This window comes from Calypte anna, chromosome 28 (assembly GCF_003957555.1).
Source record: "Calypte anna isolate BGI_N300 chromosome 28, bCalAnn1_v1.p, whole genome shotgun sequence".
Classification (NCBI taxonomy): domain Eukaryota; kingdom Metazoa; phylum Chordata; class Aves; order Apodiformes; family Trochilidae; genus Calypte; species Calypte anna.
Window position 1 is genome coordinate 3,785,587 of NC_044273.1, and position 25,794 is coordinate 3,811,380.

The 25,794-nt window shown below is 59.2% G+C and overlaps 5 protein-coding genes across 16 annotated transcripts; 3 read left to right on the plus strand and 2 right to left on the minus strand.

Moving 5' to 3' along the window:
* Nucleotides 1-861: 861 nt before the first annotated feature.
* On the plus strand, nt 862-2,385 carry LOC115599848. The gene is made up of 2 exons (XM_030466665.1): nt 862-946; nt 1,444-2,385. Exons 1-2 carry the CDS (start codon nt 862-864, stop codon nt 2,364-2,366), a joined length of 1,008 nt encoding a protein of 335 aa, XP_030322525.1. The 3' UTR covers nt 2,367-2,385.
* PDE4C (phosphodiesterase 4C) lies at nt 1,105-10,016 on the plus strand. Of its 7 annotated transcripts, XM_030466206.1 has the most exons (16): nt 2,668-3,439; nt 5,096-5,284; nt 5,372-5,408; nt 5,511-5,575; nt 5,701-5,750; nt 6,235-6,350; nt 6,481-6,574; nt 7,031-7,209; nt 7,295-7,393; nt 7,465-7,629; nt 7,706-7,805; nt 7,895-8,049; nt 8,138-8,260; nt 8,446-8,628; nt 8,796-9,197; nt 9,783-10,016. In XM_030466206.1, exons 1-16 carry the CDS (start codon nt 2,991-2,993, stop codon nt 9,801-9,803), a joined length of 2,427 nt encoding a protein of 808 aa, XP_030322066.1. In that variant the 5' UTR covers nt 2,668-2,990; the 3' UTR covers nt 9,804-10,016. The 7 variants fall into 7 exon arrangements, with proteins under 7 accessions (XP_030322069.1, XP_030322071.1, XP_030322068.1 ...); XM_030466209.1 differs by lacking the exon at nt 2,668-3,439 and adding an exon at nt 1,105-1,652 and having other exon boundaries at nt 8,796-10,016; XM_030466211.1 differs by lacking the exon at nt 2,668-3,439 and adding an exon at nt 1,105-1,652 and having other exon boundaries at nt 6,238-6,350; nt 8,796-10,016.
* A 71-nt stretch (nt 10,017-10,087) lies between these two features.
* RAB3A (RAB3A, member RAS oncogene family) lies at nt 10,088-18,156 on the plus strand. Of its 2 annotated transcripts, none has more exons than XM_030466329.1 (5): nt 10,088-10,199; nt 12,906-13,133; nt 14,477-14,595; nt 15,214-15,338; nt 16,736-18,139. In XM_030466329.1, the coding sequence occupies exons 2-5, from the start codon at nt 12,906-12,908 to the stop codon at nt 16,924-16,926; spliced, it is 663 nt and encodes a 220-aa protein (XP_030322189.1). In that variant the 5' UTR covers nt 10,088-10,199; the 3' UTR covers nt 16,927-18,139. The 2 variants fall into 2 exon arrangements, with proteins under 2 accessions (XP_030322189.1, XP_030322188.1); XM_030466328.1 differs by lacking the exon at nt 10,088-10,199 and adding an exon at nt 11,285-11,390 and having other exon boundaries at nt 16,736-18,156.
* MPV17L2 (MPV17 mitochondrial inner membrane protein like 2) lies at nt 12,957-22,844 on the minus strand. 4 transcript variants are annotated; one of them, XM_030466337.1, is made up of 7 exons: nt 22,826-22,844; nt 21,771-21,963; nt 20,387-20,557; nt 19,022-19,098; nt 18,750-18,878; nt 18,608-18,670; nt 18,169-18,425 (listed from the first exon to the last, which is right to left on the minus strand). In XM_030466337.1, exons 2-6 carry the CDS (start codon nt 21,943-21,945, stop codon nt 18,635-18,637), a joined length of 588 nt encoding a protein of 195 aa, XP_030322197.1. In that variant the 5' UTR covers nt 21,946-21,963; nt 22,826-22,844; the 3' UTR covers nt 18,169-18,425; nt 18,608-18,634. The 4 variants fall into 4 exon arrangements, with proteins under 4 accessions (XP_030322199.1, XP_030322198.1, XP_030322197.1 ...); XM_030466339.1 differs by lacking the exons at nt 18,169-18,425; nt 22,826-22,844 and adding an exon at nt 12,957-13,096 and having other exon boundaries at nt 21,771-22,003; XM_030466338.1 differs by lacking the exons at nt 18,169-18,425; nt 22,826-22,844 and adding an exon at nt 17,516-17,559 and having other exon boundaries at nt 21,771-22,002.
* A 204-nt stretch (nt 22,845-23,048) lies between these two features.
* On the minus strand, nt 23,049-25,144 carry IFI30 (IFI30 lysosomal thiol reductase). Of its 2 annotated transcripts, XM_030466320.1 has the most exons (7): nt 24,956-25,139; nt 24,281-24,460; nt 24,123-24,197; nt 23,802-23,897; nt 23,433-23,585; nt 23,288-23,356; nt 23,049-23,201 (listed from the first exon to the last, which is right to left on the minus strand). In XM_030466320.1, exons 1-7 carry the CDS (start codon nt 25,079-25,081, stop codon nt 23,136-23,138), a joined length of 765 nt encoding a protein of 254 aa, XP_030322180.1. In that variant the 5' UTR covers nt 25,082-25,139; the 3' UTR covers nt 23,049-23,135. The 2 variants fall into 2 exon arrangements, with proteins under 2 accessions (XP_030322180.1, XP_030322181.1); XM_030466321.1 differs by lacking the exon at nt 24,123-24,197 and having other exon boundaries at nt 24,956-25,144.
* Between the last annotated feature and the right edge of the window lie 650 nt (nt 25,145-25,794).

The window sequence follows — 25,794 nt, forward strand, 5'->3', positions numbered from 1 at the left end:
GGGTGCTCACCCCGCTTTCTTTTCCCTAGAGCAAAGTGATGGAGGGGTCCCACGACACCCACCCCGCCCCCAGGTGACCCCCCCCCCACGCTGATGAATAAAGAAGCTGCTGCCTCGGTTCTGGTTTCCCATCCACCCTGGTCCCGTGGGAGATCCTGACGGCTTTTAGGGTCCTCCAGACTGGGTTGGAGGCTTTTGGGGTGCCCCCAGGCCGGGCAGGGTGGGTGCGGGGTGCCGTTCGGTGGTGCGTAGGGTGGTGGGGGCCACGCAAACCCCCCCCGGCGGGGTGGGATGGGAGGGAGGGAGCGAGCGGTCAGGCACGCACGGCGCTTTCCTTCTGCTCCGCTGCACTCCGCCGGGGCCACCGCACCCGGCAGGACCGCGATACACGGTGGGGACCGGGCACCGGTAAGGGGCTACGGGTGAGGGGCGGGGGCTGGAGGGGGATGTGGACCCTCACCCCGGGACTCGGCATTCCCCAGCCTTGGGCTGAAGCTGCTCCCGGGGCCGGTGGAGATGTAGGAATCTCCGTGGGCGCCACCCCACCCGGTGTCCCCCCGGTGTCCCCCGGTGCCCCGGGGATGGTGGGTAGCGGGTGGTCGTGGCTGATCGTTCATGGGACAGCGGTGGGGTCGCAGTGTGTTGGGAGCTATCCCTGTGGCCTGGTGCTTGTGTCCCCTGGGGTGGCTTGTCCCCATTTGGTGACACCGAGTGTTGGGATCGGCGGTACCAGGATGGGACCCTGAAACCCGAGGCTCCGGTGCCGGTAAATCACGGGACTCGGAGTTGGGGGGGGTGGGGTCCCGCTGCTGAGCCCCCCAAGGCCGCTACTCCCGGAGCCGCCCCCCGGCAGGGACCGAGATGCGACGGAGTCGGACGACGCTGTCCTTCCTGGGTGCGGAGGTGAGACCGGCACCGGCACCGGTACCGGGGAGCACCGGGGAGGGTGGGGGGAGCGAGAGGGTGTCCCCGGGACGAGCGTCTCAGCACCGGGGCCCCCGGGCAGTAATAACCGGGATGGCGGCCCTTAAGCGGGGGAGTTAATTATCCCTTTAATGGGCGGTTAATTATTATTCACCTCTCCTTAATTGCGCGCCGGCTCCGGGAGATTTTCCGGTGGGGTCCCGGGAGGGAGGCGAGAGGTTGGGGGTGGGGGAATCCCGGCAGCTCCGTGCGCCACGGGCTGAACCGTTCCCGGTCCACCGGCAATGCCCTTGGTCCCGTGCCCTCCCCCCTCCCGGTGCCCCCCCGTGCCCGGCAGGGGGAGCTCGCGCTGTACCGGCACCCGGTGCCGGGGAGAAGGGGGGAGGAGGGGGGGGAGGGACCCCGGTGCTGAACGGGGAGAAACGCCACACGGACACCGGGCAGCAGCACCCTGCAGAGCTCCCGGTACCGGTGTCCTTCACCGCCCCCACTCCGTCTCCTCCTGCTTTTTCCCCGCAGCGTTGTCGCGACTCCGCCGAGGCCGCCCCGTCGGGCCCGGTGCCGGTGATCGGTGCCGTTCGCCGGCGTTTCTCCGGGAGCCCGTTGTTGCCGCCGCTGGGTTGCCGGTGGGCGGAGGGGTCCCGCGGCCCCGAGCCCGAGACCGCCCGGGTGGTCTTCACCATCGAGGAGAGTGGGCCCAGCAGCGGCGACGAGGCCGAGCCCCCCCGGTAAGAACGGAACGGGAAGGGATTGGGGTTGAAGGGAAAGGAGGGAAGGAGGAGGAGGGGTTGATCGCTCCGGTGGTACCGGGATGGGTAGGGCGCTGTTGCCGGGACCGCTCCCGGTTTCAGCACCGTAGAGCGGACAGCAGCACCGGGAACGGTACCGGGAACACCGGGAACGGCACCGGGGGCACCGGGAGCTTCACCGGCACCGGGGGCACCGGGAGTGGCACTAGGGACACCGGGAATAGCTTCAGGGACACCGGCACCGAGAGCGTCACCGTCAGAGTCCCTAAAATGTCCCCACCACCCTGTCCCTGTCCCCACGCCCGCCACCTCCGTCCTGACCCCCTTGTCCTCATCCTCATCACGCCCTCCCTGTCCCAGGCGGTGTCACCGCAGGGGCCCAGAGGTGACCTCGGTCCCTCCCCCTGTGGCTCGGGCACTGCAGGGTTATTTTTGGGCTCTCTCCGCCCCTCGCCTGTCCCAGCCCGGCTCTTGGGGACAGCACGAAGCTGGCAGGGCCGAGGGACCTGGCTCCGGTGTCGCTCGCTGCCCCTACACGTGGCCCGCGGGGACAGCCACAGCCCGGGAGGGGACAGGGACTGGCTGTCCCGGGGACAGGGACTGGCTGTCCTGTGTCCCCTCCTCCCCGGCTGTCCCAGGGGCTGCTGGCTGCTGCCCCAGCTCTGCCCCTACCCCAGTGTCCCTCTGCCCTGATGTCCCCATGTTCGTGTTTGCCACCCCTTGGAAGCAAGGGGACCAGCAAGGTGTTTGGGGTCGCTACAGGTGGCATGTGGCACTGTCCCTCCTGGGTCCCTTCCAGCTACTGGGTATTTTTGTGGCTACTGGGAACAGGAGGTGGCCACCCAGCTCCCAAGGCTGGGCCAGCAGCTTCATTGTGGGTGGCACTGCCACCAGCTTGGCCTTGTCCTGCTGCTCCCTGTCCCCATCGGGTATGGCCCCAGGAGGCAGCTTGTCATGTGGCAGGGAGGTGCTGGGGACACAAGGTAAGTCCTTGGGTGGGTTTGACTCTCACATGTGCCTTGGTGGCACTGTGTCAGGGCCACATCATGTGTCCAGGATGCTCCAGGCTCAGCCATGTCTTTTGGTGGCACCGTGGCAGGGCCACTCTGGATGTCCAGGAGCCCCCATGTCCCTTGCTGGCACCTTGGCAGGGTCACACCATGTGTCTGGGATACTCCAGGCTCTGACATGTCCCTTGCTGGCACCGTGGCCGTTCCTTTTCTCCGAGGATCAGTGTGGCATTTGCCATGTGTCCTCTCAGAGCCCCCCCTGCCCTTGTGGGGAGCAGCTGCCACCTTGGGGACAGCAGAATGACCGATGGCACAGGGCCAGCCGGGGGCCACGTGCTCGGGAAGCCAGGAACACACCGTGGGGGGGGGGGGATACAGCCAGGGGTGGAGGGGGGGGGACACCCACTCCATGTGCCGGCTGCCGGAGCCAGACAGTTGTTTAATTTCCCAGGCGCGGGGGCCGAGGAGGGGGGGGGATGAGGATGGAAACTTTCCCGGGGCCGCCGGGACCAGAGCTGGGACGGGCTCAGGCTCCCTGCTCCGCACCGTGGCCTCGCTGTCCTTGTCCCCTTACCGGGGGTCCCTGAGCTCTCCCATGCTGCCCACCGCCCGGGCTTCTCCTCAGCACTCCCCCCACAATTCTCCCCGCAATTCCCCCCGCAATTCCCCCTGCAATTCTCCCGTCCTCTTCAAGAAGCTCCTGGTGACCCAGAGCATCCGCCTCCAGCGGCGTTTCACCGTCACACATCCCCTCGGGTAAGGGCGGGGGGACACCCCCGGGGGGTCCCCAGCGAGGGTGGGAGCAGGCACCGGGTTGTGCTGCCGGGCTGGGGTCGGTCTTTCCCCGCCTCCCCCACCCCCTACCCCCCCCCCACAGCACGTTCCCAAGGCTGTGGGGACATGGGGGGGGGGGAACAGGGGACAGGGGGGGTCCCGGGGGAGTGGGGCGGGGGGGCACTGACTGAGCACGGGCACATTCACTGCAGTGGTGGCCAGGCAGGTGCCAAGGGGGTTTGCCCCATGGTGGGGGGTGGCAGGGAGGGCAGAAGGGTTTTTTTACCTCCCCCCCCGGGACTCAGTCCTGCTGCCCCCCTCCTTGGAGCTCTGTAGGGTTTTTTTGGGGTGCTGGGGGTGCTGCCCTCATTGCAGGCGCCGGGGGGGTCACCAGATCACTCTTTGGCAGCCACAGAATCTATTTATAGTGTCCCGTCCCGTCCCCCCCGCGCCAGCTCAGCCGTTGTTAACCCTGACACTCAACCCTGAGGTTTGACTGGGTTTGTGTCCCCTCCACGGGTTGTCCCCTGGGGGTGGCACCGGGGTCCGAGGTGGTGGCACACGGCCGGGAGCAGACGCGGGCATCACCCGCGGGGCCGGGGAAGTCACAATGGGGCTTTGTGTCCCGGGTACCATCGGGGACACGAAGCAGGAAAACAAGGGGGTGCGGGACGGCGTGACGCGGTGCCTGGCTGGCACTGTCACTGTCACTGCCGGGGAGAGGGACAGCCACCTCGCGGGGCTGCGGGTGGCACTGCCGGAGCGATGCTGCCGTGCAGCCGGTGCCCGTCCCGGAGACATTCCTGCATCGGGTAGGTGACAGCGGCGGGAGGGGAGGGGGACGACAGGGTGACCCCAGTGGACCCCGCACTTTCCCAGTTCACCCAGTAGCTTGCCCGTGTCGCCGTGGTGGTGGCAGGAGGGGACAGGCACCGGGTAGCCCTTCCTGTTTCCCCGCGTTCTCAACCTTTCCCATGACCCCGGGGCCAGCGGAGCGGGGTGGGGGTGGGGTGAGGCCACCACGGGGACACTGCAGGTCCCTGTCCCCTTGTCCGTCCCCCCCGTGGACACGCGTGGCTTCCAGGTGACTCTTGTTGGGGTGTCCCCAGGCCACCACCGGCGTGTCCCCAGGGGGCAGGGCTTAGCTTCTCTGATGTCTTCTGTACTTTGGTGTCCCCTGCCTTTGTGTTGTGGCCGGGACACTGTCCCTGCCGTGGGGACACGGCACCCCGAGCTGGGGCTGATGGAGGCTTTGGGGCTTTCCAGGACTCGGGGCAATCGGGGACCACGGTGCTGGGGACAGGGAGGGGACAAGACAGGCAGGAACCGGTGGTTTCAGGATGGTGGGTCCTGTCCCAACCAGGTGACATGGGACAACCCACCTCAGCCAATGTCCCTGCTGGCAGGGGCTCCACGTGCACCGAGTTGTGCCCGTTCTCAGCCCCGGGATGAAGGAGCTGGCAGGGCCATGCTACGTGCTGGCTGATGTCACCGTGGGAAGCCACCAACCTGGAGCGTGCTGACGGTGGCACAGAGATCCCAACAAACCCCATGGCATCCCCTAGCCCCATGAGCTGACATCCATGCTCCTAATGCCACCTTTATCCCCTGTCTGTCCCCCCCTTTCCCTCCCCCTAGATTCGACCTGGAGAATGGCCCCTCGGGCCGGGGAGCAGCGGACCCCCAGGCCAGCCCGGGCGCGGGGCTGGTCCTGCAGGGCTCCTTCCCCCATGGCCAGCGCCGGGAATCCTTCCTCTACCGCTCCGACAGCGACTACGATCTGTCCCCAAAAGCCATGTCCCGCAACTCCTCCATTGCCAGCGACCTGTGAGTGTGTCTCCTCCCCTTCCCCAACCCCCCCCCGAGACCCCCCTGCTCCCTTCCCCACCGCTCATTCTCCCTTTGCTCCCCCAGCCATGGAGAAGACATGATTGTCACCCCCTTCGCCCAGGTAGGTGCTGTCCCCACGCCTTGGTGAGGAGGGGACAGGGTGTTTGGGGGGTGTCTTGAGGGGGTCCACCTGAACCCAGCCCCCCTCTCCCTCCCCCTCCAGGTCCTGGCCAGCCTCCGCACCGTCCGCAGCAACCTCACCCATCTCCAGGACCGCTCTGGCAGCAAGTGAGTGGGGGGGGGGATGAAGAGGGGAAGGGTCTCACTTTAGGAGGGGGGGTGCTGTGACTCCAGAAAGGGGGGGAGCACAGCCCTGGGGGGTCCCAACCATCTCCTCCACCCCCGTTTTGCAGACGAGCATCAAGCAGCAGCCTGCCCTCCGGGAGCAAGGCCAGCCTGGCCGGTGAGTCTCTAGGGATGATTTTTGTCCCTGTATCAGTGGGGACAGGTCCTGTTGGGCCACGAGCTGACAAAGGGGACACACCAAGGTGTCCCCCCCCTCCCCCCAGCCCGGCTGGGACAGAGCTGTGGCTTTGCCCTTTGGGTTCCATGTCTGATTTTTGGTGGCTCCTCCCGCCCTTCGTGCGGCGGCGGCCGAGGTTGACGTCAAACCTTCCATTAATAAAACCCCAGCAGGGCCCCTGGGGCTGGCTGTCACCCCCGTGGGGACATTGTGGCATGCCACGTGCCCTGTGACGGGGTTGAGGCCCCCCCCCTGCCTGGGGACACCCGACCCCCAGGTCCCCCCGTGCCCCCAGACCCCTCCTCGCCATGGGGGCTCGGTGGGACACAGCCCCGTGGTGCCAGGACCCTGTGTGTGTGTCCCCATGCTGGGTGGCCGTGCCACTTGCTGGCAGGTCCCTTGCCAAGGTGACGGGTGTCCCCAGCAGAGGATGCCCACCAGAAGCTCTCACGGGAGACCCTGGAGGAGCTGGATTGGTGTTTGGAGCAGCTGGAGACACTGCAGACCAGGCACTCAGTCAGCGAGATGGCTTCCAACAAGGTAAAAAACACAGCGTGGAGCCCCCACCCATCACCCTGGGGGGCACAAAGCACCCCCCAGGCGGGTCACAGCCCACCCCCCTAGGTCAGGCAGCCCAGGGGGGGTCCTGCCTGAGCCCTGCTGCCTGCAGTTCAAGCGGATGCTGAGCCGGGAGCTGACCCACCTCTCGGAGACGAGCCGCTCCGGGAATCAGGTGTCCGAGTACATCTCCAGCACCTTCCTGGGTGAGGACACCCCCCTTCCCAATTCTCCCCCCTTTTTCCCCAGGGGACACTGCCCAGTGTCACCTCAGCCAGCCCCAGGGTGGTCTTAGCACCTGCATCAAGCTGGTGGCACTGGGTGCCTGCAGGGATGGTGGTTGGGTCCCACTTGGTTCTTGCCAAGGAATTAAATTGGGGGGTGGGGGAGTTCCCGTGGGATTTGCTGCCTTGGGGGTGTCCTGACTGGGAGCACTGGTGGATTCTGGTGTGTCCTGGTGCATTGGGGCTGTCCCTGCTGCCCATGCAGGAGGTGAGGAGGGAAAGCATCCCCCCAGAAACATCCTCCTTTGCCATGATGTTGGGGTGATGCTCCAGATGACATCACGGTGACAACATCCTGGTGGGGATGGTGGCAGGGGGCAGGTGGTGGTCGTGCTCCCACCCTGTTCATGGCTCCCTCCCCACCCTGTGCTGACCCAGACAAGCAGCATGAGGTGGAGCTCCCCTCGGCACTGGCCAAGGAGAAGGAGAAGGAGAGGAGGAAACGTCCCATGTCCCAGATCAGTGGTGTCAGGAAGCTCATGCACAGCTCCAACCTCACCGCCACCACCATCCCCCGCTTCGGGGTGAGGACGGACCAGGAAGAGCTGTTGGCCAAGGTGGGCTCCAGCTTGAGTGACCCAACTGGGGGTCCCTGGTGTCAGTGGCCCCCCCAACACCCACCTCTGTCTTTTTGGTCCCCAGGAACTGGAGGACACCAACAAATGGGGGCTCGACATCTTCAAAGTCGCTGAGTACTCGGGGAACCGCCCGCTGACGGTCATCATGTACAGCATCTTCCAGGTCAGTGTCCCAAAGGGGTGGCCCTGTCCCCTTGGCTGGATGGGGACATGCCACCTCCTGCCTCCCTGCAGGAGCGTGACCTGATGAAGACCTTCCACATCCCCGTTGACACCTTCATCACCTACATGCTGACCCTGGAGGATCACTACCACATTGACGTGGCCTACCACAACAACATCCACGCTGCTGACGTGGCGCAGTCCACCCATGTCCTCCTCTCCACGCCTGCTCTGGAGGTGAGGCCCGGTCACCCAAGGCTACCAAGGCCACCAGGAGTGGCCACCTGCAATGCCTTTTCCCCACCGTTCCCAGGCTGTCTTCACAGACCTGGAGATCATGGCTGCCATCTTCGCCAGCGCCATCCACGATGTCGACCACCCTGGGGTCTCCAACCAGTTCCTCATCAATACCAGTGAGCTGGGGTGCAGGGATGGAGCTGGGAGGGTGCAGGGGACACTGGCATCCTGGAGCCACCTTCGGGTGACCACTGCCACCTCACAGACTCGGAGCTGGCGCTGATGTACAACGATGCCTCGGTGCTGGAGAACCACCACCTGGCTGTGGGCTTCAAGCTTCTCCAGGAGGAAAACTGTGACATCTTCCAAAACCTCAGCAAGAAGCAGAGGCAGTCGCTCCGTAAAATGGTCATCGACATGGTACGGGGGGGGTCAAGGCCACCCTAGGGTGCTGGGGGGCTTTGTGCTGGGGTCAGGTTGAGCCTTCTTCCTGGCTTGTTCAACCCAGGTCCTGGCCACAGATATGTCCAAGCACATGAACCTGCTGGCAGATTTGAAAACCATGGTGGAGACCAAGAAGGTGACCAGCCTGGGGGTGCTGCTGCTGGATAACTATTCTGACCGGATCCAGGTGGGGAAAGGAGTGGGAAAACCTTCCTGGTAGTGCAGGTCTTGGTCCTGGTTGCAGCTGGGGCTGCCGGGATGTCCTGTGTGGTGCCACCACCTCTTCAAACCTTGGTTGGCCATGACCAAGGGTGTTCTCGGCACAAGGGTGGTGGCCCTGGGGGACAAAGGACACGGTGGCTGTGTTCACAGGTTCTGCAGAACATGGTGCATTGCTCCGACCTCAGCAACCCCACGAAACCACTGGAGCTCTACCGGCAGTGGACTGATCGGATCATGGTGGAGTTCTTCCACCAGGGAGACCGGGAGAGGGAGAAGGGGATGGAGATCAGCCCCATGTGTGACAAGCACACAGCCTCTGTGGAGAAGTCCCAGGTGGGGCAGTGACGTGGGGCTGGGGGCTGTGGGGATGGGGTGGGGGCTGTGGGGATGAGGTCAGCCCCATGGTGACAAGATGGGCACCACAGGGATGAGATGGGGGTCATGGAGATGAATCGGGGGCCACAGGAACGGGCTGGGGGCTCAGCTTTGCCTTCCTCCAGGTGGGCTTCATCGACTTCATCGCCCACCCCCTGTGGGAGGCATGGGCTGACCTGGTGCACCCTGATGCCCAAGCGATCCTGGACACGCTGGAGGACAACCGGGAGTGGTACCAGAGCATGATCCCACGCAGCCCATCCCCACCACCTGAGGAACCTGGGGTGTCCCCTGCCACCGCCGACAAGTTCCAGTTTGAGCTGACACTGGACGAGGAGGAGGAGGACGACGAGGAGGAGGAAGGAGAGTCAGACACGGAGCTGGAAGAGACTGAGAGCCCCTTGGATGAGGACAACAGCGGCTGCAAGACACCAGACTCAGAGTCTGTTGACACTGAGCACCTGTCACCTGGCCCTGGGGACCAGGATTCGCCTGTCACCCGCCCCAGGGACATGGACAACCGTCAGGTGCTGGAGGGGACACTGCTGCAGGACGGTGGTGGCAGTGGGCGCTCGGTGTCAGGGCCCGAGGACAACCAGGGGCTGTGCCTGGACACAGAGGGCAATGTCACATTCCTGTCCCTGGACACGTAGTGGCACCGGTCTGGTGGGTCCCCTCACTGCTGTGGGGACGTGGGACAAGTGCTGGGGACAGTGGAGAGCACTGGCATCAGAGTGGCCATGGGGACACGGAGGGACCCCATGTGTGTCCCCACGCAGGAGGTTTTGGTGGGCACAAGGAGGTCGCTCACCATCTCCCAGCGATTGTCCATGTGCAGAGCTGCTGGGAGAGGTCCCTGTCCCTGTCAGACAGGGCTTGGGGACACTGTGCTCCTGATGTCCCTGTCACCACAAGGCTCCAGGAAGAGGTCTGCCACTCCAAAAGCATTTCGGTGCCTTGCAGAGCATCCCCACAGCAAAGTGGCACCGAGGGTGCTGGTGACAGCAGGAGGGACCTCGGGGTGGCCAGGCACAGGGGCACGTGGTGGCGGTGGTTTATTTATTTGGGGAAGGGGTTCACTTTTTAAAGCCCTTTTTTTTTTTGTTTTGTAGCTCACTTTTTACTACCTGTAGCCTCAGCGCCGCGCACTCCCAGGCAGTTTTTTGGGGCAGAACAGCCGCGTTTCTCCCCTGCTGTCAGCACACAAAAATGTCACCTTCATACTTTGCACTTGGGGCCACCACTCCCCCTCGCAAATGTCCCCAGGGGGGTTGGGGCAGCCCTCTGGGGTCTTTGTTTTGGTTTCTTCCATCACCTTCCAGACATTAAACCTGGCTTGTTCCAAACGGGAGCCTCGCGCGTGATGTTTTATCCAGTCACGCTCGGGCCCCGTTGTCCCCTGGGGACCGACGTGGTTGGTGGCCCCGTCTCCCGCTGGACATTGAGAAGGTCCCTGCTCCGTGTTGGAACAAAAGCCAACTCCTCCCTGGAAACAGCTTCTCCATCACCCACAAACACAACCGGCTAAGGTAAATATTTAATCGCCGGCTTGGCGCAGCGCAGGGCCCGTTCCCCTCCTCCTCCTTCTCCTTCTTCTCCTCCTTCTCCTCCTCTCTGCCCCTCCGCTCTTCCGCATTTCTCCCAAGGGTGGTTGAGCTCTGCAAACACATCCCCACCCGTGGGGCCTCTCACCCCACACGGGTGCCCCGGGGGATGGCGGTGGTGGCTCCGTCCTTGCTGTCCCCACCCCGGGTGTGAGGGACTGGGATGGGATGAAGCTGCCAGGGATGGTTCTGGGCTGAGGGCAGCACCCATGTGGTGAGGAGGACGATGGAGGCTGTGGCTGGAGGTGGAGGGCAGCACCCAAGGGACCCTCCCTGCCCTGTCCCACTGCTTCTGGGGGCTCTGGGGGGTGTCCCTGTCCCACTGGGTCCTCGCTGCCCTCCCGTGAGGCCGCCATATGCTGCCTCCCCCTAATCCCCCTGAGGGCCTCAGGGCGAAGGAGGACGCGGGGGCTCGGGCAGGACATGGCCGCCCACCTACAACCCTCACCCCGGCTGGGCCAGGTACTGGGAACACTGGGGACACTGGGAGTACTGGGAGCACTGGGAGCACTGGGAGCACCAGACCCCGCAGGCTGAGGCCTCACAGGGTGGGCTCGATGCTCCTAGTGAGAGGATGTGGTGAGGCCGCCCCTAACTGCAAGCCTCAGGGAGGCCCCTGGCCGTCGCAACAGGGGGTCATGTCGCGACAGAGGAGACTGTGAAGCCTCGCCCTCTCCGTTTCCCCTCTCAGTGGGAATGGTCCTTCCCTCTCCCCCCTATCCGGGGAGGGAATGGTTCAGCCCACACCCGCGGGGCGCTGCGGGACCGCACCACTGCGCGCTGCGCCGGGGGGAGTCTCGGCCTCACCCACCGCTCTGAGAGGGGGGGGCTCACCCCCCAACCCCCACCCTCCAGCCCCGCACCCTCGGGCGTGTCCATCAGTCAGCAGTTCCAACCAATCACCATTCTCCCTTTCCTGTGACGTCACGATTTTCATTTGCATACATCACCCCTCCCACTCTATTTTCTCTCCTCCCCCCCCCCGCAACCTCCCCCCGCAACATCCCCCCCCCCCCTCCCGTGACGTCATCCGAGCTCCGCAACCGCCGGGGCGGCGCGCGCCGCTGCTGCAGTCGCTGCGGGAGGAGGAGGCGGCGGCGCGAGCGCGGGCTGGAGGTGAGCGCGCGCCCCCGCCACCACCCCCCCCACCCCCAGGAACCCCCCCCCCAAGCCCCCCCACCCCATCATCACACACCGCGTACCCCCCCTCAGCACCTCCCCCCGTGAGCAGCCCCCCCCGAGCATCCCTGAGCGCCCCCCTTGAACATCCCCCCCCTGAGCACCCCCTGGGCATCGGCAGAGGGGGACGGGGGGGGGGGGGCATGGCGGCTGCAGAGCTGGGGGGGGGGGATGCGGGTTTTTTTTTGAGGGGGGGAGGGTGTGAGGTGGATGCGGAGCGGGGAGCGGGGCGGATGCGGGTTTTTTTCTCTCGGTAGAACGAGGACCGGCGGGGCTGCGCTGGGCCTGCGGGGAGGGGCAGGGGCTGAGCCCCCTCCCTGCGGCACCCCGCACCCCCCCCGGGCACCCTGCAATCCCCCCCTGCCCCATCACCCTGCACCCCCTCCCCGCAGCACCTTGCTCTCCCCCCGCCCCCCCCCCCCCCCCGCACACCCTCTGCATCCTGCGTACCCCCCCCAACAGCGCACTGGGCCCCCCCCAGCATCACCCTGCACCCCTCCAGTGTCACCCTGTACCCCCCCAGCCTCACCCTGCACCCCCCCAGCCTCACCCTGCACCCCCCCAGCATCACCCTGTACCCCCCCAGCCTCACCCTGCACCCCCCCAGCCTTACCCTGCACCCCCCCAGCCTCACCCTGCACCCCCCCAGCATCACCCTGTACCCCCCCAGCCTCACCCTGCACCCCCCCAGCCTCACCCTGTACCCCCCCAGCCTTACCCTGCACCCCCGCAGCCTCACCCTGCACCCCCCCAGTGTCACCCTGTAGCCCCCAGTGTCACCCTGCACCCCCCCAGCCTCACCCTGCACCCCCCCAGTGTCACCCTGTAGCCCCCAGCGTCACCCTGCACCCCCCCAGCGACCCCCTGCACCCCCCCAGTGTCACCCTGTAGCCCCCAGTGTCACCCTGCACCCCCCCAGTGTCATCCTGTACCCCCCCAGCATCACCCTGCACCCCCCCAGTGTCACCCTGCACCCCCTCTGCCCCCCCACAACCCCCTGTGCACCCTCCAGCTCCCCCTTCCCACCTTTACCCCATCCCCCCCCCAACCCCCAGCACCCTCCTGGGTGGTCCCCACGCACCGGGGGCCATTTTGTGATGGGGGAGACTCAGGGGGGGGTCCTCCCTGTCCCCCAACCTTTAAGGTGGGCAGAGGGGTGGCCTGGTTGACCCCTTCCAACCCCCCCCAACCCAACCCAACCCAACCCATGACTCAACACATGGTGTGGTGTGAATTTGGCACTGTCACCGAGGTGGTGGTGGTGGTGATGATGGTGATGGTAGTGATGGTGGTGGTGGTTATGGTGATGATGGTGATGATGGTGGTGGTGATGGTGATGATTTTGATGGTGGTGATGATGATGATAGTGATGGTGATGATGGTGGTGATGATGGTGGTGGTTATGGTGATGATGATGATGGTGGTTATGGTGATGGTGGCTTCTCCTTGCAGATGGCGTCGGCTACAGATTCCCGTTACGGGCAGAAGGAATCCTCGGATCAGAATTTTGATTACATGTTTAAAATCCTCATCATTGGGAACAGCAGCGTGGGGAAAACTTCCTTCCTCTTCCGGTACGCCGACGACTCCTTCACCCCCGCCTTCGTCAGCACCGTCGGCATCGACTTCAAGGTCAAAACCATCTACAGGAACGACAAACGGATCAAGCTGCAGATCTGGGTGAGACCCCAGGAGTCCCCACCGCTCCCGTGGAGGTCCTCACAAGTCCACACAGGTCCCCAGGAACCCCCTGAGGTTCCCTGGAGGTCCTCACAGGTCCCTATAGGTCCCCAGGAACCCCCTGAGGTCCCCTGGAGGTCCCCAGAGGTTCCCCGGAGGTCCCCAGATGTTCCCTCTGAGTCCTTACAGGTCCTTAAACGTCCCCTGGAGGTCCCCAGAGGTTCCCTGTAGGTCCTCACAGGTCCCTGTAGGACCCCTGGAGGTCTCAGGAGTCCCTGAAGGAATCCCCACAGGTCCCCTGGAGGTTCCTATAGCTCCCCAGAAGTCCCCAGGAGTCCCCAGAGATTCCCTGGAAGTCCCCACAGGCCCCTATAGGTTCCCTGGAGGTCCCCAGAGGTTCCCTGGAGGTCCTCACAGGTCCCTATAGGACCCCTGGAGGTCCCAGGAGTCCCTGAAGGAGTCCCCAGAGGTCCCCTGGAGGTCCCCACCGGTACCTATAGGTCCCCAGAAGTCCTCACAGGTCCCCAAGAGGTCCCTATAGGTCCCCATGAGTCCCTAGAGGTCCCCTGGAAGCCCCCACAGGCCCCTATGGGTCCCCAAAGGGTCCCCAGAGGTTCCCTGTAGGTCCTCCCAGGTCCCTATAGGTCCCCTGGAGATCCGAGGAGTTCCTGAAGGAGTCCCCACAGGTCCCCTGGAGGTTCCTATAGCTCCCCAGAAGTCCCCACAGGTCCCCAGGAGTCCCCAGAGGTTCCCTGGAAGTCCCCACAGGCCCCTATAGGTTCTCTATAGGTCCCCAGACGTTCCCTGGAGGTCCTCACAGATCCCTATAGGACGCCTGGAGGTCCCAGGAGTCCCTGAAGGAGTCCCCACAGGTCCCCTGGAGGTCCCCATCAGTACCTATAGGTCCCCTGGAGTTCCCCAGAGGTTCCCTGGAGGTCCCCACCGGGACCTATAGGTCCCCACAGGTCCCCAGAAATCCCCACAGGTCCCCAGGAGTCCCCAGAGGTTCCCTGGAAGTCCCCACAGGCCCCTATAGGTTCTCTACAGGTCCCCAGACATTCCCCAGAGGTCCCCAGAGGTTCCCTGGAGGACCTCACAGATCCCTATAGGACCCCTGGAGGTCCCAGGAGTCCCTGAAGGAGTCCCCAGAGGTCCCCTCAGGTCCCCCCCATGCCAGCAGGAGGCTGTGTGCCCTTGGGGTGGCTTCTCCTCCATCCTTTGACAGAGCTGGGGGGGTGACGAGGAGGGGGAGAGGTGTCCCTGAGGTGTCCTTGAGGCCCCCCAGGACACCCACACGTGTCCCCTAAGGGGTGACAGGCTGTTCCCCCCCTCCCCATCCCCAGGACACGGCGGGACAGGAGCGGTACCGAACCATCACCACCGCCTATTACCGGGGTGCCATGGGCTTCATCCTCATGTACGACATCACCAACGAGGAGTCTTTCAATGCTGTCCAGGACTGGTGAGACACCAGGGACCCCCCCTCAACCCAACCTTGCTCTCCGTGGGCATCCCACCCATCCCCAAAATCCCTTTATTTTATTTTATTTTATTTTATTTTATTTTATTTTATTTTATTTTATCTTATTTTATTTATTTTATTTTTTTCAATGCTTTCCAGGACTGGTGAGACACCAGGGACCCCCCCTCAACCCAACCCTGCTCTCCGTGGGCACCCCACCCATCCCAAAAATCCTTTTATTTATTTTATTTTATTTTATTTTATTTTATTTTATTTTATTTTATTTTATTTTATTTTATTTTATTTTATTTTATTTTATTTATTTTATTTTTTTCAATGCTCTCCAGGACTGGTGAGACACCAGGGACCCCCCCTCAACCCAACCCTGCTCTCCGTGGGCACCCCACCCATCCCAAAAATCCTTTTATTTTATTTTATTTTATTTTATTTTATTTTATTTTATTTTATTTATTTTATTTTTTTCAATGCTCTCCAGGACTGGTGAGACACCAGGGATCCCCCCCTCAACCCAACCCTGCTCTCTGTGGCCATCCCACCCATCCCCAAAATCCCTTTTTTTTAATTTTTTTTTTTTTTTTTAATTGCCTCTTCCCAAAGGTCCACCCAGATCAAGACCTACTCCTGGGACAACGCCCAAGTCCTGCTGGTGGGGAACAAGTGTGACATGGAGGACGAGCGGGTGGTGTCCTCGGAGAAGGGCCGCCAGCTGGCTGAGCACCTGGGTGAGCTGGGGACACGCACACAAACACCCCCTCCCCACCATTTCCCCCCAAATCAGTTAATGAGGAGCTTAATTCCCTTGTAATAATTCTGTTTTGATAGGGGGGTGACACAAACACCCCCATTTTCCCCCCAGATAATTTAATTAAGGGGTTAATTCCCTTGTAATAATAATGTTTTGATAGGGGGGTGACACAAACACCCCCATTTTCCCCCAAATAATTTAATTAAGGGGTTATTTCCCTTGTAACAGTTCTGCTTTGATGGGGGGGGTGACACAAACACCCCTTCTCCCTATTTCCCCCCATATAATTTAATTAAGGGGTTAATTCCTTTGTAATAATTCTGCTTTGATAGGGGGGTGACACAAACACCCCCATTTCCCCCCAATAATTTAATTAAGGGGTTAATTCCCTTGTAATAATGCTGCTTTGAGAGGGGGGGTGGCATAAACACCCCTTCCCCCTATTTCCCCCCAGATAATTTAATTAAGGGGTTAATTCCCTGACTGTTAGAATTCTGCTTGGATGGGGGGTGACACAAACACCCCCTCCCCCATCTTTTCCCCCAAATTATTTAATTAGGAGCTTGTAATAATTCTGTTTTGATAGGGGGGGTGACACAAACACCCCCTCTCCCCTGTTTCCCCCCAGATAATTTAATTAAGAGGTTAATTCCCTTGTAATAATTCTGTTTTGATAGGGGGGTGACACAAACACCCCTTCTCCCTACTTCCCCCCAGATTATTTAATTAAGGGGTTAATTCCCTTGTAACAATTCTGTTTTGATAGGGGGGTGACACAAACACCCCTATTTTCCCCCAAATAATTTAATTAAGGGGTTAATTCCCTTGTAATAATTCTGTTTTGATAGGGGGGTGACACAAACACCCCTTCTCCCTACTTCCCCCCAGATTATTTAATTAAGGGGTTAATTCCCTTGTAATAATTCTGTTTTGATAGGGGGGGTGACACAAACACCCCCAACTCATTATTTCCCCCCAAATAATTTAATTAAGGGGTTAATTCCCTTGTAATAATTCTGATATCAGGAATGACTTTGGGGGTGGAGAAATCTGGTGTCAAATGTGGGCTCTACACTTTCCATCAAAAAAAAAACCCACACCAAGAGATGATCTGACACCAAAACTTGGGTGTCCCTAGGGGTGGGGTCCAGCCGTGCCCCCTCTAAAATTTATTTATTTGGGATTAATAATTAGAATATTAAAAAAATGATTTTTTTTTTTGGAGCTTCCTGGGCTTGGGAGCTGCAGCTTGGGAGCTTCCAGCCCTGACGCGTTCCCCTCGCTCTTTGTATCCGTGTCCTTTTTCCCTTCTTTCTGTGTCCCCTTCTTTGTCCTTCTGTCCCCCTCCTTGTCCCCGTGTCCCATCCCCACCAGGTTTTGAGTTTTTTGAGGCCAGTGCCAAGGACAACATCAACGTCAAGCAGACCTTTGAGCGTTTGGTGGACATCATCTGTGAGAAGATGTCCGAGTCCCTGGACGCCGCCGACCCCGCTGTCACCGGGGCCAAGCAAGGTCCCCAACTGACTGACCAGCAGGCCCCCCCCCACCAGGACTGTGCCTGCTAGGGTCACCCCCCCCCCCTTCTCCCCTCCAAAATTGGTCAGTGCACCCCCCTACCCCTCTTCTCGGGGGGGTCCCGTGGGGGCTTTTGCTGCTGGTACCTCCCAAAGGGCTGCGGCCCCTCCAGGAGCCCCCCCCTCCAGTTAGGCTGTGCCCCCCCTCCCTTAATTTATTTGATAGGTAAACACCTCCCCCCCACCCCCCCATTCTGCTTTTAATGCTCCACACTCCCCCTTCTCCCTGAAATAATTCCTCCTCACACCCCCCTGGTCCCAAACCCCCTTGGGAAGGGAAGGGGCGCAGGGGGTGTGACCCCAAAACTCCTTCTCTGTGTTCCCAGCCTGCTCAGAGAGCTCCCAGGGGGGCTCTTTGCTGCTTGGCTCCCCTTGTTCCCCCCCCCAGATGGATGGATATTTCCTAACTCTTGTTTATTTGTATAAATAGATGCTAATTTATGCTCCCACCGTCTTCCTCCTTGTACATAAGAACAACTCCTTGTAAATAGGTGTAGGAAGTGATGCTGTGCTGTGGCAGTGGTGGTGCAGTTAATAATTATGATTATTATGATGATTATTATTTAATTCTTCATTATTATTTTTTTTTTCTCAGCGTGGTAACCTTGCTTGTGAATATCACTTCTAAAAAAAAAAAAAAAAAAAAAAATCCTATTTAAAGGTTTAAAAATAAAAAACACCCCCCCCCTAAATTTCACTCATCCAGGGCCAGCCCCAAATGAGCTGCAGCAAAGGAACCCCAGGAGCTTTGTGGACAATCCCACCTTTCCCAACTGGAATCCCAATCTTAGCTGGGGGAGGGAAGGGTTAATTTGCTGCAGGGTGTTCAGCTCCTCGTTGTGTTTGTGCTTCTGTGGAGACTGTGACTCAGTGGATGTTCCCTGATAGACCCAGAGGTCCTGCTCCCCTCTATTTATTTTTCCTTGGAATGTTGTGTCTTTATTTTACAGATTATTCCCCCTCCCTTTTTTCCCCACCTCTTTCTCCTCTTCCCACTCCCTGGTACCATCATCTTCTTCCTTCCTCCCTCCTTTCCTGTATTTTTTGTGAAGTTCACTTATGGAAGAGTTAACACTGTACTGTACAAATGTCAAAAGTGTCAAAAAAACAGGAAAAAAAAACAAAAACAGAGAAAAAAACCCCAAAAAAAACCCAGAATAGGATTTCCTAAAAATCACTGTATTAAAGAAATGTTGTGAAGAAATAAATCAATGCTGATTACTGGGGCCTCAGGGTCATTGCCAGGGCACAAATTGATTTCTTAATTAACAAATGGTTCTTGGGTGTGGGGGGCAGGAGGCACTTTGCATCCAGAGAGATTCCCAGGGAGCACCCAGGGGTGGGAAGGAAAGAGGTCAAAGCTTGGAAAAATTTGGATTTAAATCCCCCCTCCCACCTCACTGCCTTCATGTCCCTTCTGCTGCTGTCACAGCTGATGCTCACACCCTTATTTTTATAAGATGTGGGTGCTGGCAGCTCCTCCCCCAGCTCTGTGGAGAAATGGGGAAAAAAAAATAAAAAAATAACAGGCTACCTTGGTTAAAAATCATCCCCCCAGCCCATGGGGGATGTTAATTAACAAGGGCTGTGGATTGAGCCCCCAAAATGCCCCAAATGTGGGGTTTGCCCCCTTCCCCCCCCAAAAAAAAAGGAAAAAAAAAAAAAATCTCACTGCTGCTGGAAAGGTCCCCAGGAGGCTCTAGAGCTGGTGGTCCTCAGGAGGGGGTGGAGTGGGCTAGGAGAGAGGAGAGGTGGCTAGTGAGGGGGGTGAGGGGGTTGGGGATGCTGGGGGGGGTAAGGGGGGTGATGCTTACCCGGTGTTTGAGGTAGGAGAGGTAAATGTCCCAGCCCAGGGTGATGAAATTGATGTAAATGACCCGAAATTTGGGGGGGACAAAGAGGAAATTCAGCAGCTGAGCCCCTGGCCAGATGCACCAATCAGCCTGGGGATGGGGGGAGAGATAAGGAGGAGGGGAGAGATAAGGAGGGGGGAGAGAGATAAGGAGGGGGGGAGAGATAAGGAGGAGGTGATCCCAGCAGGGCATCCCAAGCTGGATGGGATTGCTCAAGGGGGGGTTGGATTTACCTTATAAAACTCCCAAAATTTCTCCTTCAGCTCCTGCCAGCTCTCCTCTAGGGTCTGGCCCTCCAGTGTGCCCATGCCTGGGGGGACATCAAAGGGACAAAGGGACATCAGGAGGGACAAAGGGACATCAGGAGGGACAAAGGGACATCAGGAGGGACAAAGGGACATGAGCAGGGACCAGGCTGCAGGTGGGGGGGGGGGGGGAATTTCAGCTCAGGAAAAAAAAAAAAAGACCCCAAAAACTCCCAGCAAGGGGGTGAGAGCAGTGACACCCCCCCACCCCATCACAGGAGGGTGACAGTCCCTTGGTGTCACTGAGCCACCTCACACATGGAATGGGTTGGGTTGGAAGGGACCTTCAAGATCCAACTCCCTCCCATGGGGGAGACACCCAACCCCCCCAGCTGGATGGGTATTATTAACTCTGGTTTGTTTGGATAAATAGGTGCTGATTGATGATTGATGCTCCTTGTGCAATAGAACAGCTCCTTGTAAAGAGGTGTAGGAAGTGATGAAGTGATGCTGTGCTGGTGCATTATTATTATTATTATTATTATTATTTAATTCTTTATTATTGTTATTATTAATTTATTATTTACTTTATTATTATCAATTTCTTTATTATTTAAATCTTTATTATTGTTAGTATTAATTTCTTTATTATTATTTCTTTATTTACTATTATTAATGTCTTTATCATTAATGTCTTTATTATTTGTATTATTATTTTCTTTATTATTATTTAAGATTAATGTCTATTATTATTTAAGTCTTTATTATTGTTATTATTAATTTCCTTATTATTTATTATTAATGTCTTTATTTAATTTTTATTATTAATTTCTTTATTATCCAATTTTTAATTTTTTATTATCCAATTTTTAAAATTATTATTATTATTTAATTCTTTATTATTATTAATTCTTTATTATTGTTACTTATTATTTACTTTATTATTAATTTCATTATTTAAATCTTTATTGTTAGTATTAATTTCTTTATTATTATTATTAATGTCTTTATTATTTCTTTTTATTGTTATTATTAATGTCATTATTTAATTTGTTATTAGTCTTTATTATTATTTAATTTTTATGATTGTTAATATTAATTTCTTTAGTATCCAATATTATTATTATTATTATTATTATTATTATTATTATTATTATTATTATTATTATTATTATTTAACCCTTGCTTTTTTTTCTCAGTGCACCTTTCCTTCTGACCATCACTTCTAAACCCCAGACACCCCAAAATATCACTAATCCAGGGCCAGCTGCACCAAAAAGCCCCTGGGGGAGCTTTGGGGTCAATCCCACCTTTTTTCCTTTTTTTTCCCTTTTTTAATTTTTCAAACCATACCCAAGAAGTACCAGGCCCCCAGGGCGGGTGATGCCACCACTTGGTCGATGACAACTTTCTTCAGGACAGCTCTGAGCCCCTTCAGCCCCATCCCTGGGAAGGCTCCATCCAACCACAGGTACCAGTAATGCAGCAGGGGCCCCATGCTGCACCCCACAGCCAGCATCCTGCCTGCAACACAACACCCCCAGGGGACAGGGACACTCAATTATTGATGTGTGTGTGTGTGTGTGTGTCCCCAACCTCCCTCCCTCTGGAAAACAGATCCATGATTGGAGACTCTGGAGATGGAGCTCAGCCCCCCCACACCCCTCCTGGGTGCTCAGCACCTCTGGGGAGATCATAGAATCATGGAATGGGCTGGGTTGGAAGGGACCTCAGAGATCATCAAGTCCAACCCTTGATCCACTCCTGCTGCAGTTCCCAGCCCATGGCACTCAGTGCCACATCCAGGCTCTTTGGAAAGATCTCCAGACACGGAGAATCCACTACTTCCCTGGGCAGCCCATTCCAATGTCTGATCACCCTCTCCAGAAAGAAATTCTTTCTCATCTCCAACCTAAACCTCCCCTGGCACAACTTGAGACCCTGCCCTCTTGTCTTGCTGAGAGTTGCCTGGGAAAAGAGCCCAACCCCCCCTGGCTCCAACCTCCTTTCAGGGAGTTGGAGAGAGTGATGAGGTCTCCCCTGAGCCTCCTCTTCTCCAGCCTCAACACCCCCAGCTCCCTCAGCCCTTCCTCACAGGATCTGTGCTGGATCCCTTCACCAGCCCAGTTGCCTCCTTTGGACCTGCTCCAGCACCTCAATCTCCTTCCTGAGCTGAGGGGCCCAGAACTGGACACAGGACTCAAGGTGTGGCCTCCCCAGAGCTGAGCACAGGGGCAGAATCCCTTCCCTGGACCTGCTGGCCACGCTGTTCCTGAGCCAGCCCAGGATGCCATTGGCCTTCTTGGCCACCTGGGCACACTGCTGGCTCATGTTCAGCTTCCTGGCAATCCAGACTCCCAGGTCCCTTTCTGCCACTCTGTGCCCAGCCTGGAGCTCCCCATGGGGTTGTTGTGGCCAAAGTGCAGGACCCGGCACTTGGAATGTTGAACCTCATCCCATTGGGGCTACACCTGGCTCCAACCAGGATTCAGGGAGTTGGAGAGAGTGATGAGGTCTCCCCTGAGCCTCCTCTTCTCCAGCCTCAACACCCCCAGCTCCCTCAGCCCTTCCTCACAGGAATTCTGCTGGATCCCTTCACAGCCTCCTTGCTCTTCTCTGGACCTGCTCCAGCACCTCAATCTCCTTCCTGAGGGGCTGAGGGGCCCAGAACTGGACACAGGACTCAAGCACAGGGGCAGTTGCTGTGTCCCCCCCTCCGTAGCCCTGGTGTTGTCACCTGTCCGTGCCAGCTGGGGTTCGGTGTCGGGGTGGTTCCGGTGGTGCCAGGCTTGCTGCAGGGTGTCCCCGGTAGCCAGCAGGGCCCCGCAGGTCGCCGTGTTGGTCACCAGGAGCAGGCGGCCCGAGAGCCGCGGGGACACCCGGCGGAGGAGCTGCCGGCCCCGGGACAGCATCCTGGGGACAGGACCCCCCTGTACCCCCAGTTAGCAGCCTCCTCCCTCCCAGTTACCACTGTACCCTCCCAGTTCCCCCTTGTGAAGCAGCCTCTGCCCTCCCAGTTCCCTCTGCCCCCAGTTAGCAGCAGCCTCCTTCCCAGTTACCCCTGTGCCCTCCCAGTTCCCTCTGTGCCCTCCAGTTAGGAGCCTCCTCCCTCCCAGTTACCCCTTGTGAAGCAGCCTCCTCCCTCCCAGTTACCACTGTGCCCCCAGTTAGCAGCCTCTGCCCTCCCAGTTACCCCCGTGCCCCCAGTTAGCACCCTTCTCCCTCCCAGTTACCGCTGTGCCCCCCAGTTAGCACTCTGTACCCTCCCAGTTCCCCCTTGTGAAGCAGCCTCTGCCCTCCCAGTTCCCCCTGTGTCCCCCAGTTAGGAGCCTCTGCCCTCCCCGTTCCTCCTGTGCCCTCCCAGTTCCTCCTGTGCCCTCCCAGTTCCCCCCGTGTCCCCCAGTTACCACCCGGTGCCCTCCCAGTTCCCTCTGTGCCGCCCAGTTAGCACCCTGTAACCTCCCAGTTCCCCCCAGTTGGCAGCCTCTGACTTCCCAGTTCCTCCTGTACCCTCCCAGTTCCACCTGTGTCCCCCAATTAGCACTCTGTGCTCCCCCAGTTCCACCAGTTAGCACTACTGCTCTGTCCCAGTTCTCCCCATTAGGACTCCCGAACGCTCCCAGTTCCCCCCGTACCCGTCCCAGTCCCCCCAGTCAGCGCTGCAGGACCTTCCCAGACCCCTCCACTGAACCCCCCCCAGTGTTTGCCCCCCTGCGTCCCCAGCTCTCCCTGGGTCCCCACTGACCCCTCCCCAGTACTCCCAGTACTCCCAGTTCCCCCCCCCCGGCTCACCGCCGCCCGCTCGCGCAACCGGCACGCGAAAGCTGTAACTTCCGCTTCCGGTGCCCTCCGTGGAACCCTCTGAGGGCGCCGCCATGACACCCACTGCCGTACAGGGCGCCGCCATGGCACCCACTGCCGTACAGGGCGCCGCCATGACACCCACAGAGCCCCCGGGGGTCCCCGCAGAGACTCCCGCCCCTCCCCTTCCCCGCACACACCGCTCGGGAGCCGCTTGTTGTGTTTTTTTTGGTTTTTATTATTTTTATCATTACACAAAACTTTTTTATTATCCACTCGCTCCGTGCTTCTGCGCTGTCCCTCAGCGCCTGCAGCCGCCCGGGGCTTTCGGGGTCCCTGAGCCCCCACAGGCTTCGGGCTTCTCCCCCTGCCAGAGAGCGGGCGGTAGAGCCCCGGAGGGGACAGAGATGGCGACGGGGATATCGCCCGCAGCCCCCCAGCCCCCCGACTCACCTGGTAGAGGTGGCAGAGCAGCCCCAGCAGCGAGGTCTGAGCCTGGGCCTGCAGCTCCTCCGTGTGCTTCTGGGGAGGGAACGGGGCTGGGTCAGGGGGGTCCCCACAGAGCCCCGGACCCCCGCATCCCCTCCCCTCTCCTTACCCCGTTGATGAGGATCCAGGGGACGTAATGGTGCGGGGGATCGAGAGCTTGGGTCAGCTGAGCGTTGCGGTGCATGAGGGCGGTCCCAGTGGGGCCCCGCACGCAGGAGGAGATGCGGGCTCCGTCCAAGTGCGGGGCGTAGACCTGGAGGCACTGCCCGGGGTGCGGGATACACGGATTGGGGGGGGTCAGGGGGGAAAGGGAAGGGGAAGGTGAGGGGGATGGGGGGTTGGGAGGAGAAGGAGGTCAGGAGGATGTGGGGGTCAGGGGGATAAGGAGGTGGGGAATGGGGGGTTCAGGGAGATGGGGGTGTCCGTGGGGTCAGGGTCCCCAGGGTGGGGTGTCAGGGGATGGGGAAGGGGGACATACGGCCTCCAGGTTCTTGGTGACAGAGCTGCCCGACTCCATGCAGAAGATGACAGGGAAAGAGGTGCTGAAGTTCTGTGCTTCGTGCAGCAGGCAGGCCTGTGGGGGGGTGAGGGGCTGAGGGGCTGCGGGACCCCCCCAAAGGGATCAGCAGCAGCATAGAACCCGAGAATCATTCAGGTTGGAAAAGACCCTTGGGATCATCGAGTCCAACCATCATCCCTTCTCCACAGAGTTTCCCCCTAAACCACATCCCCCCAAACACCACATCCCCCCAAACACCACATCCCCCCAAAGACCACCTGGAAACGACCCCCCCATCACCTCAATCATGTTCCCCAAACACTCCTCCTGCCCGTGCTGGCACTCGAACTCCAACTTCCCGCTCTCGTTCTTCTCCTGAGGGAACAACCAAACCTTCTGAGCGCTGCCCGGTGGTACCGGGACACGCACCCGCGGTACCGAACCGGGCCGGTTCCTACCTGGGCATTGCCGTAGGGCACCAGGGTGATGTTGAGGACCTCGGGGGGCAGCACCAGCCAGGAGGTGAAGAGCTGATGGACCAGGAACCCGCGGCACGCAGGGCACAGACTCTCGTAGTAGAGGCTCAGCTCCACCGGAGGAGCCGCCGGGTGCGGGGTGTTACCGCAGCGGCTCTCAGCCTGCGGTACCGGGAGGTTTTGGGGTCTTGCAGGGTCCCAGTTTAACAGGGGATGGGGCAAAGCTCCTGGGATGTGGAGCAGGGGGGGGTTGGGAGGGAAGTGAAAGCCACCAGGGGCCTCCCGTGCGCTGCTGGGGCTTTCTACGAGAACTTCCCCAAAATATTGAGGGAGAAAAAAACAAAGAAAGAAAAAAACCCTCGAAAACCGAGGTATGCCTGGGTGGGGGTACAACCACCACCGGCTGTGGCTGTAGCTCCACAGGGCTCACAGGGTGCCACCACCCCCACTGTCACAGCAATGTCACCGTCCGGGGACATTCAGAGTGAAATAAGCTGAAAATTTGGTTTATGTTGAAAAAAACCCCAGAAGTGTCAGAGGTGCCCGGGGCTGAGGTCTGCCACGGGGTGGGGGCTCTGAGCCGTGTCCCACCCCCTCTTGTCCCAGTCCCGCGTGTCCTTGTCCTGCAGGGACAGCCCCGGCACCCGTGGCTCTGACCTGGCAAGCGACGGCGACGTCCGAGGAAGCGCAGGGATTGTCACAACCGGGCAAAGCCACCCCGATCCCCGGGGCCAGCAGGGCCACCAGCGCCAGGAGAGCCAGCGGCGGGGCAGGGGGGGCCATGGGGACAATCGGGTGACGATCCCGACCCCTCCGAGGACTTTTAAAGCCACCTCTGCGCCCGCCCTTCCCGTCCCGCTCCCCCGTGACGCTGCTGACTCACGTGGGGACGTCCGGTCCTGACCCCCCCCCCCCGTCCCCGGGGTCTCACCCTTGTGGGGGGGTGGTGTCACAGCCCTTCGTCCCCAAGAGTCGAGATATGTCGCGACAAACCCCACGGCGGAGCAGCCGGCGCTTGACCTCTCCCAGCCAGGCAGAGAGGGGGGGGTGGGGGTGTCCGTACCCAACCCCCAAGCTCAGGGTGCGGGGTGCCCAACCCCCCCCCATGAGGTTTAGGGCTTTTTAGGTTCTTTTTTTTTTTGAGGAAGCTCCGTACTGCCCCAGGGAGGCTCCGTTTGGGTTTTTTTCAGCCGTTTCTCGGGGTTGGTTCCGGATCCCAGGGAGCAGAATAATCCCAGTGGGATGGGTCACATCCTGCACCCAACAAACACCCTCCCACCTCCGCTCTTAACACCCCCTCCTGCCAAAAAAAAAAAAAAAAAATCCCCGCAGTCGTTTCATTAATTCTGTTTATTTTTAATTTTTTTCTCTTTTTTTATTTTTTTTTGGGGGGGGGGATTTGGTTTTGTGGGTGGTTTTTTTTTTTTTTTTTTAAAGAAGTACCGTACAAAAAAAAAAAAAAAAAAGAAACAAAACAAGAAAAAAAAAAAACAAAA

Coding starts and splice junctions, on each gene's coding strand:
- IFI30 (XM_030466320.1), bottom strand. CDS start 25,081: ATGGCCCCCCCTGCCCCGCCGCTGGCTCTCCTGGCGCTGGTGGCCCTG. Junction 23,898..24,122: donor GTTTGGGGAACATGATTGAG/GTGATGGGGGGG, acceptor ACCCCCCCACAG/GCCTGCCTGCTGCACGAAGC. Junction 23,586..23,801: donor TCACCAAGAACCTGGAGGCC/GTATGTCCCCCT, acceptor CACCCCGGGCAG/TGCCTCCAGGTCTACGCCCC.
- LOC115599848 (XM_030466665.1), top strand. CDS start 862: ATGCGACGGAGTCGGACGACGCTGTCCTTCCTGGGTGCGGAGGTGAGA. Junction 947..1,443: donor ACCGGGGAGCACCGGGGAGG/GTGGGGGGAGCG, acceptor TTTTCCCCGCAG/CGTTGTCGCGACTCCGCCGA.
- MPV17L2 (XM_030466339.1), bottom strand. CDS start 21,945: ATGCTGTCCCGGGGCCGGCAGCTCCTCCGCCGGGTGTCCCCGCGGCTC. Junction 20,558..21,770: donor ACCCCAGCTGGCACGGACAG/GTGACAACACCA, acceptor GTTGTGTTGCAG/GCAGGATGCTGGCTGTGGGG. Junction 19,099..20,386: donor GGGGGCCTGGTACTTCTTGG/GTATGGTTTGAA, acceptor ATGTCCCCCCAG/GCATGGGCACACTGGAGGGC.
- RAB3A (XM_030466329.1), top strand. CDS start 12,906: ATGGCGTCGGCTACAGATTCCCGTTACGGGCAGAAGGAATCCTCGGAT. Junction 14,596..15,213: donor TTCAATGCTGTCCAGGACTG/GTGAGACACCAG, acceptor CTCTTCCCAAAG/GTCCACCCAGATCAAGACCT. Junction 15,339..16,735: donor CCAGCTGGCTGAGCACCTGG/GTGAGCTGGGGA, acceptor CATCCCCACCAG/GTTTTGAGTTTTTTGAGGCC.
- PDE4C (XM_030466204.1), top strand. CDS start 2,991: ATGGCACAGGGCCAGCCGGGGGCCACGTGCTCGGGAAGCCAGGAACAC. Junction 7,210..7,294: donor AGGAAGAGCTGTTGGCCAAG/GTGGGCTCCAGC, acceptor TTTGGTCCCCAG/GAACTGGAGGACACCAACAA. Junction 7,630..7,705: donor TCTCCACGCCTGCTCTGGAG/GTGAGGCCCGGT, acceptor CACCGTTCCCAG/GCTGTCTTCACAGACCTGGA.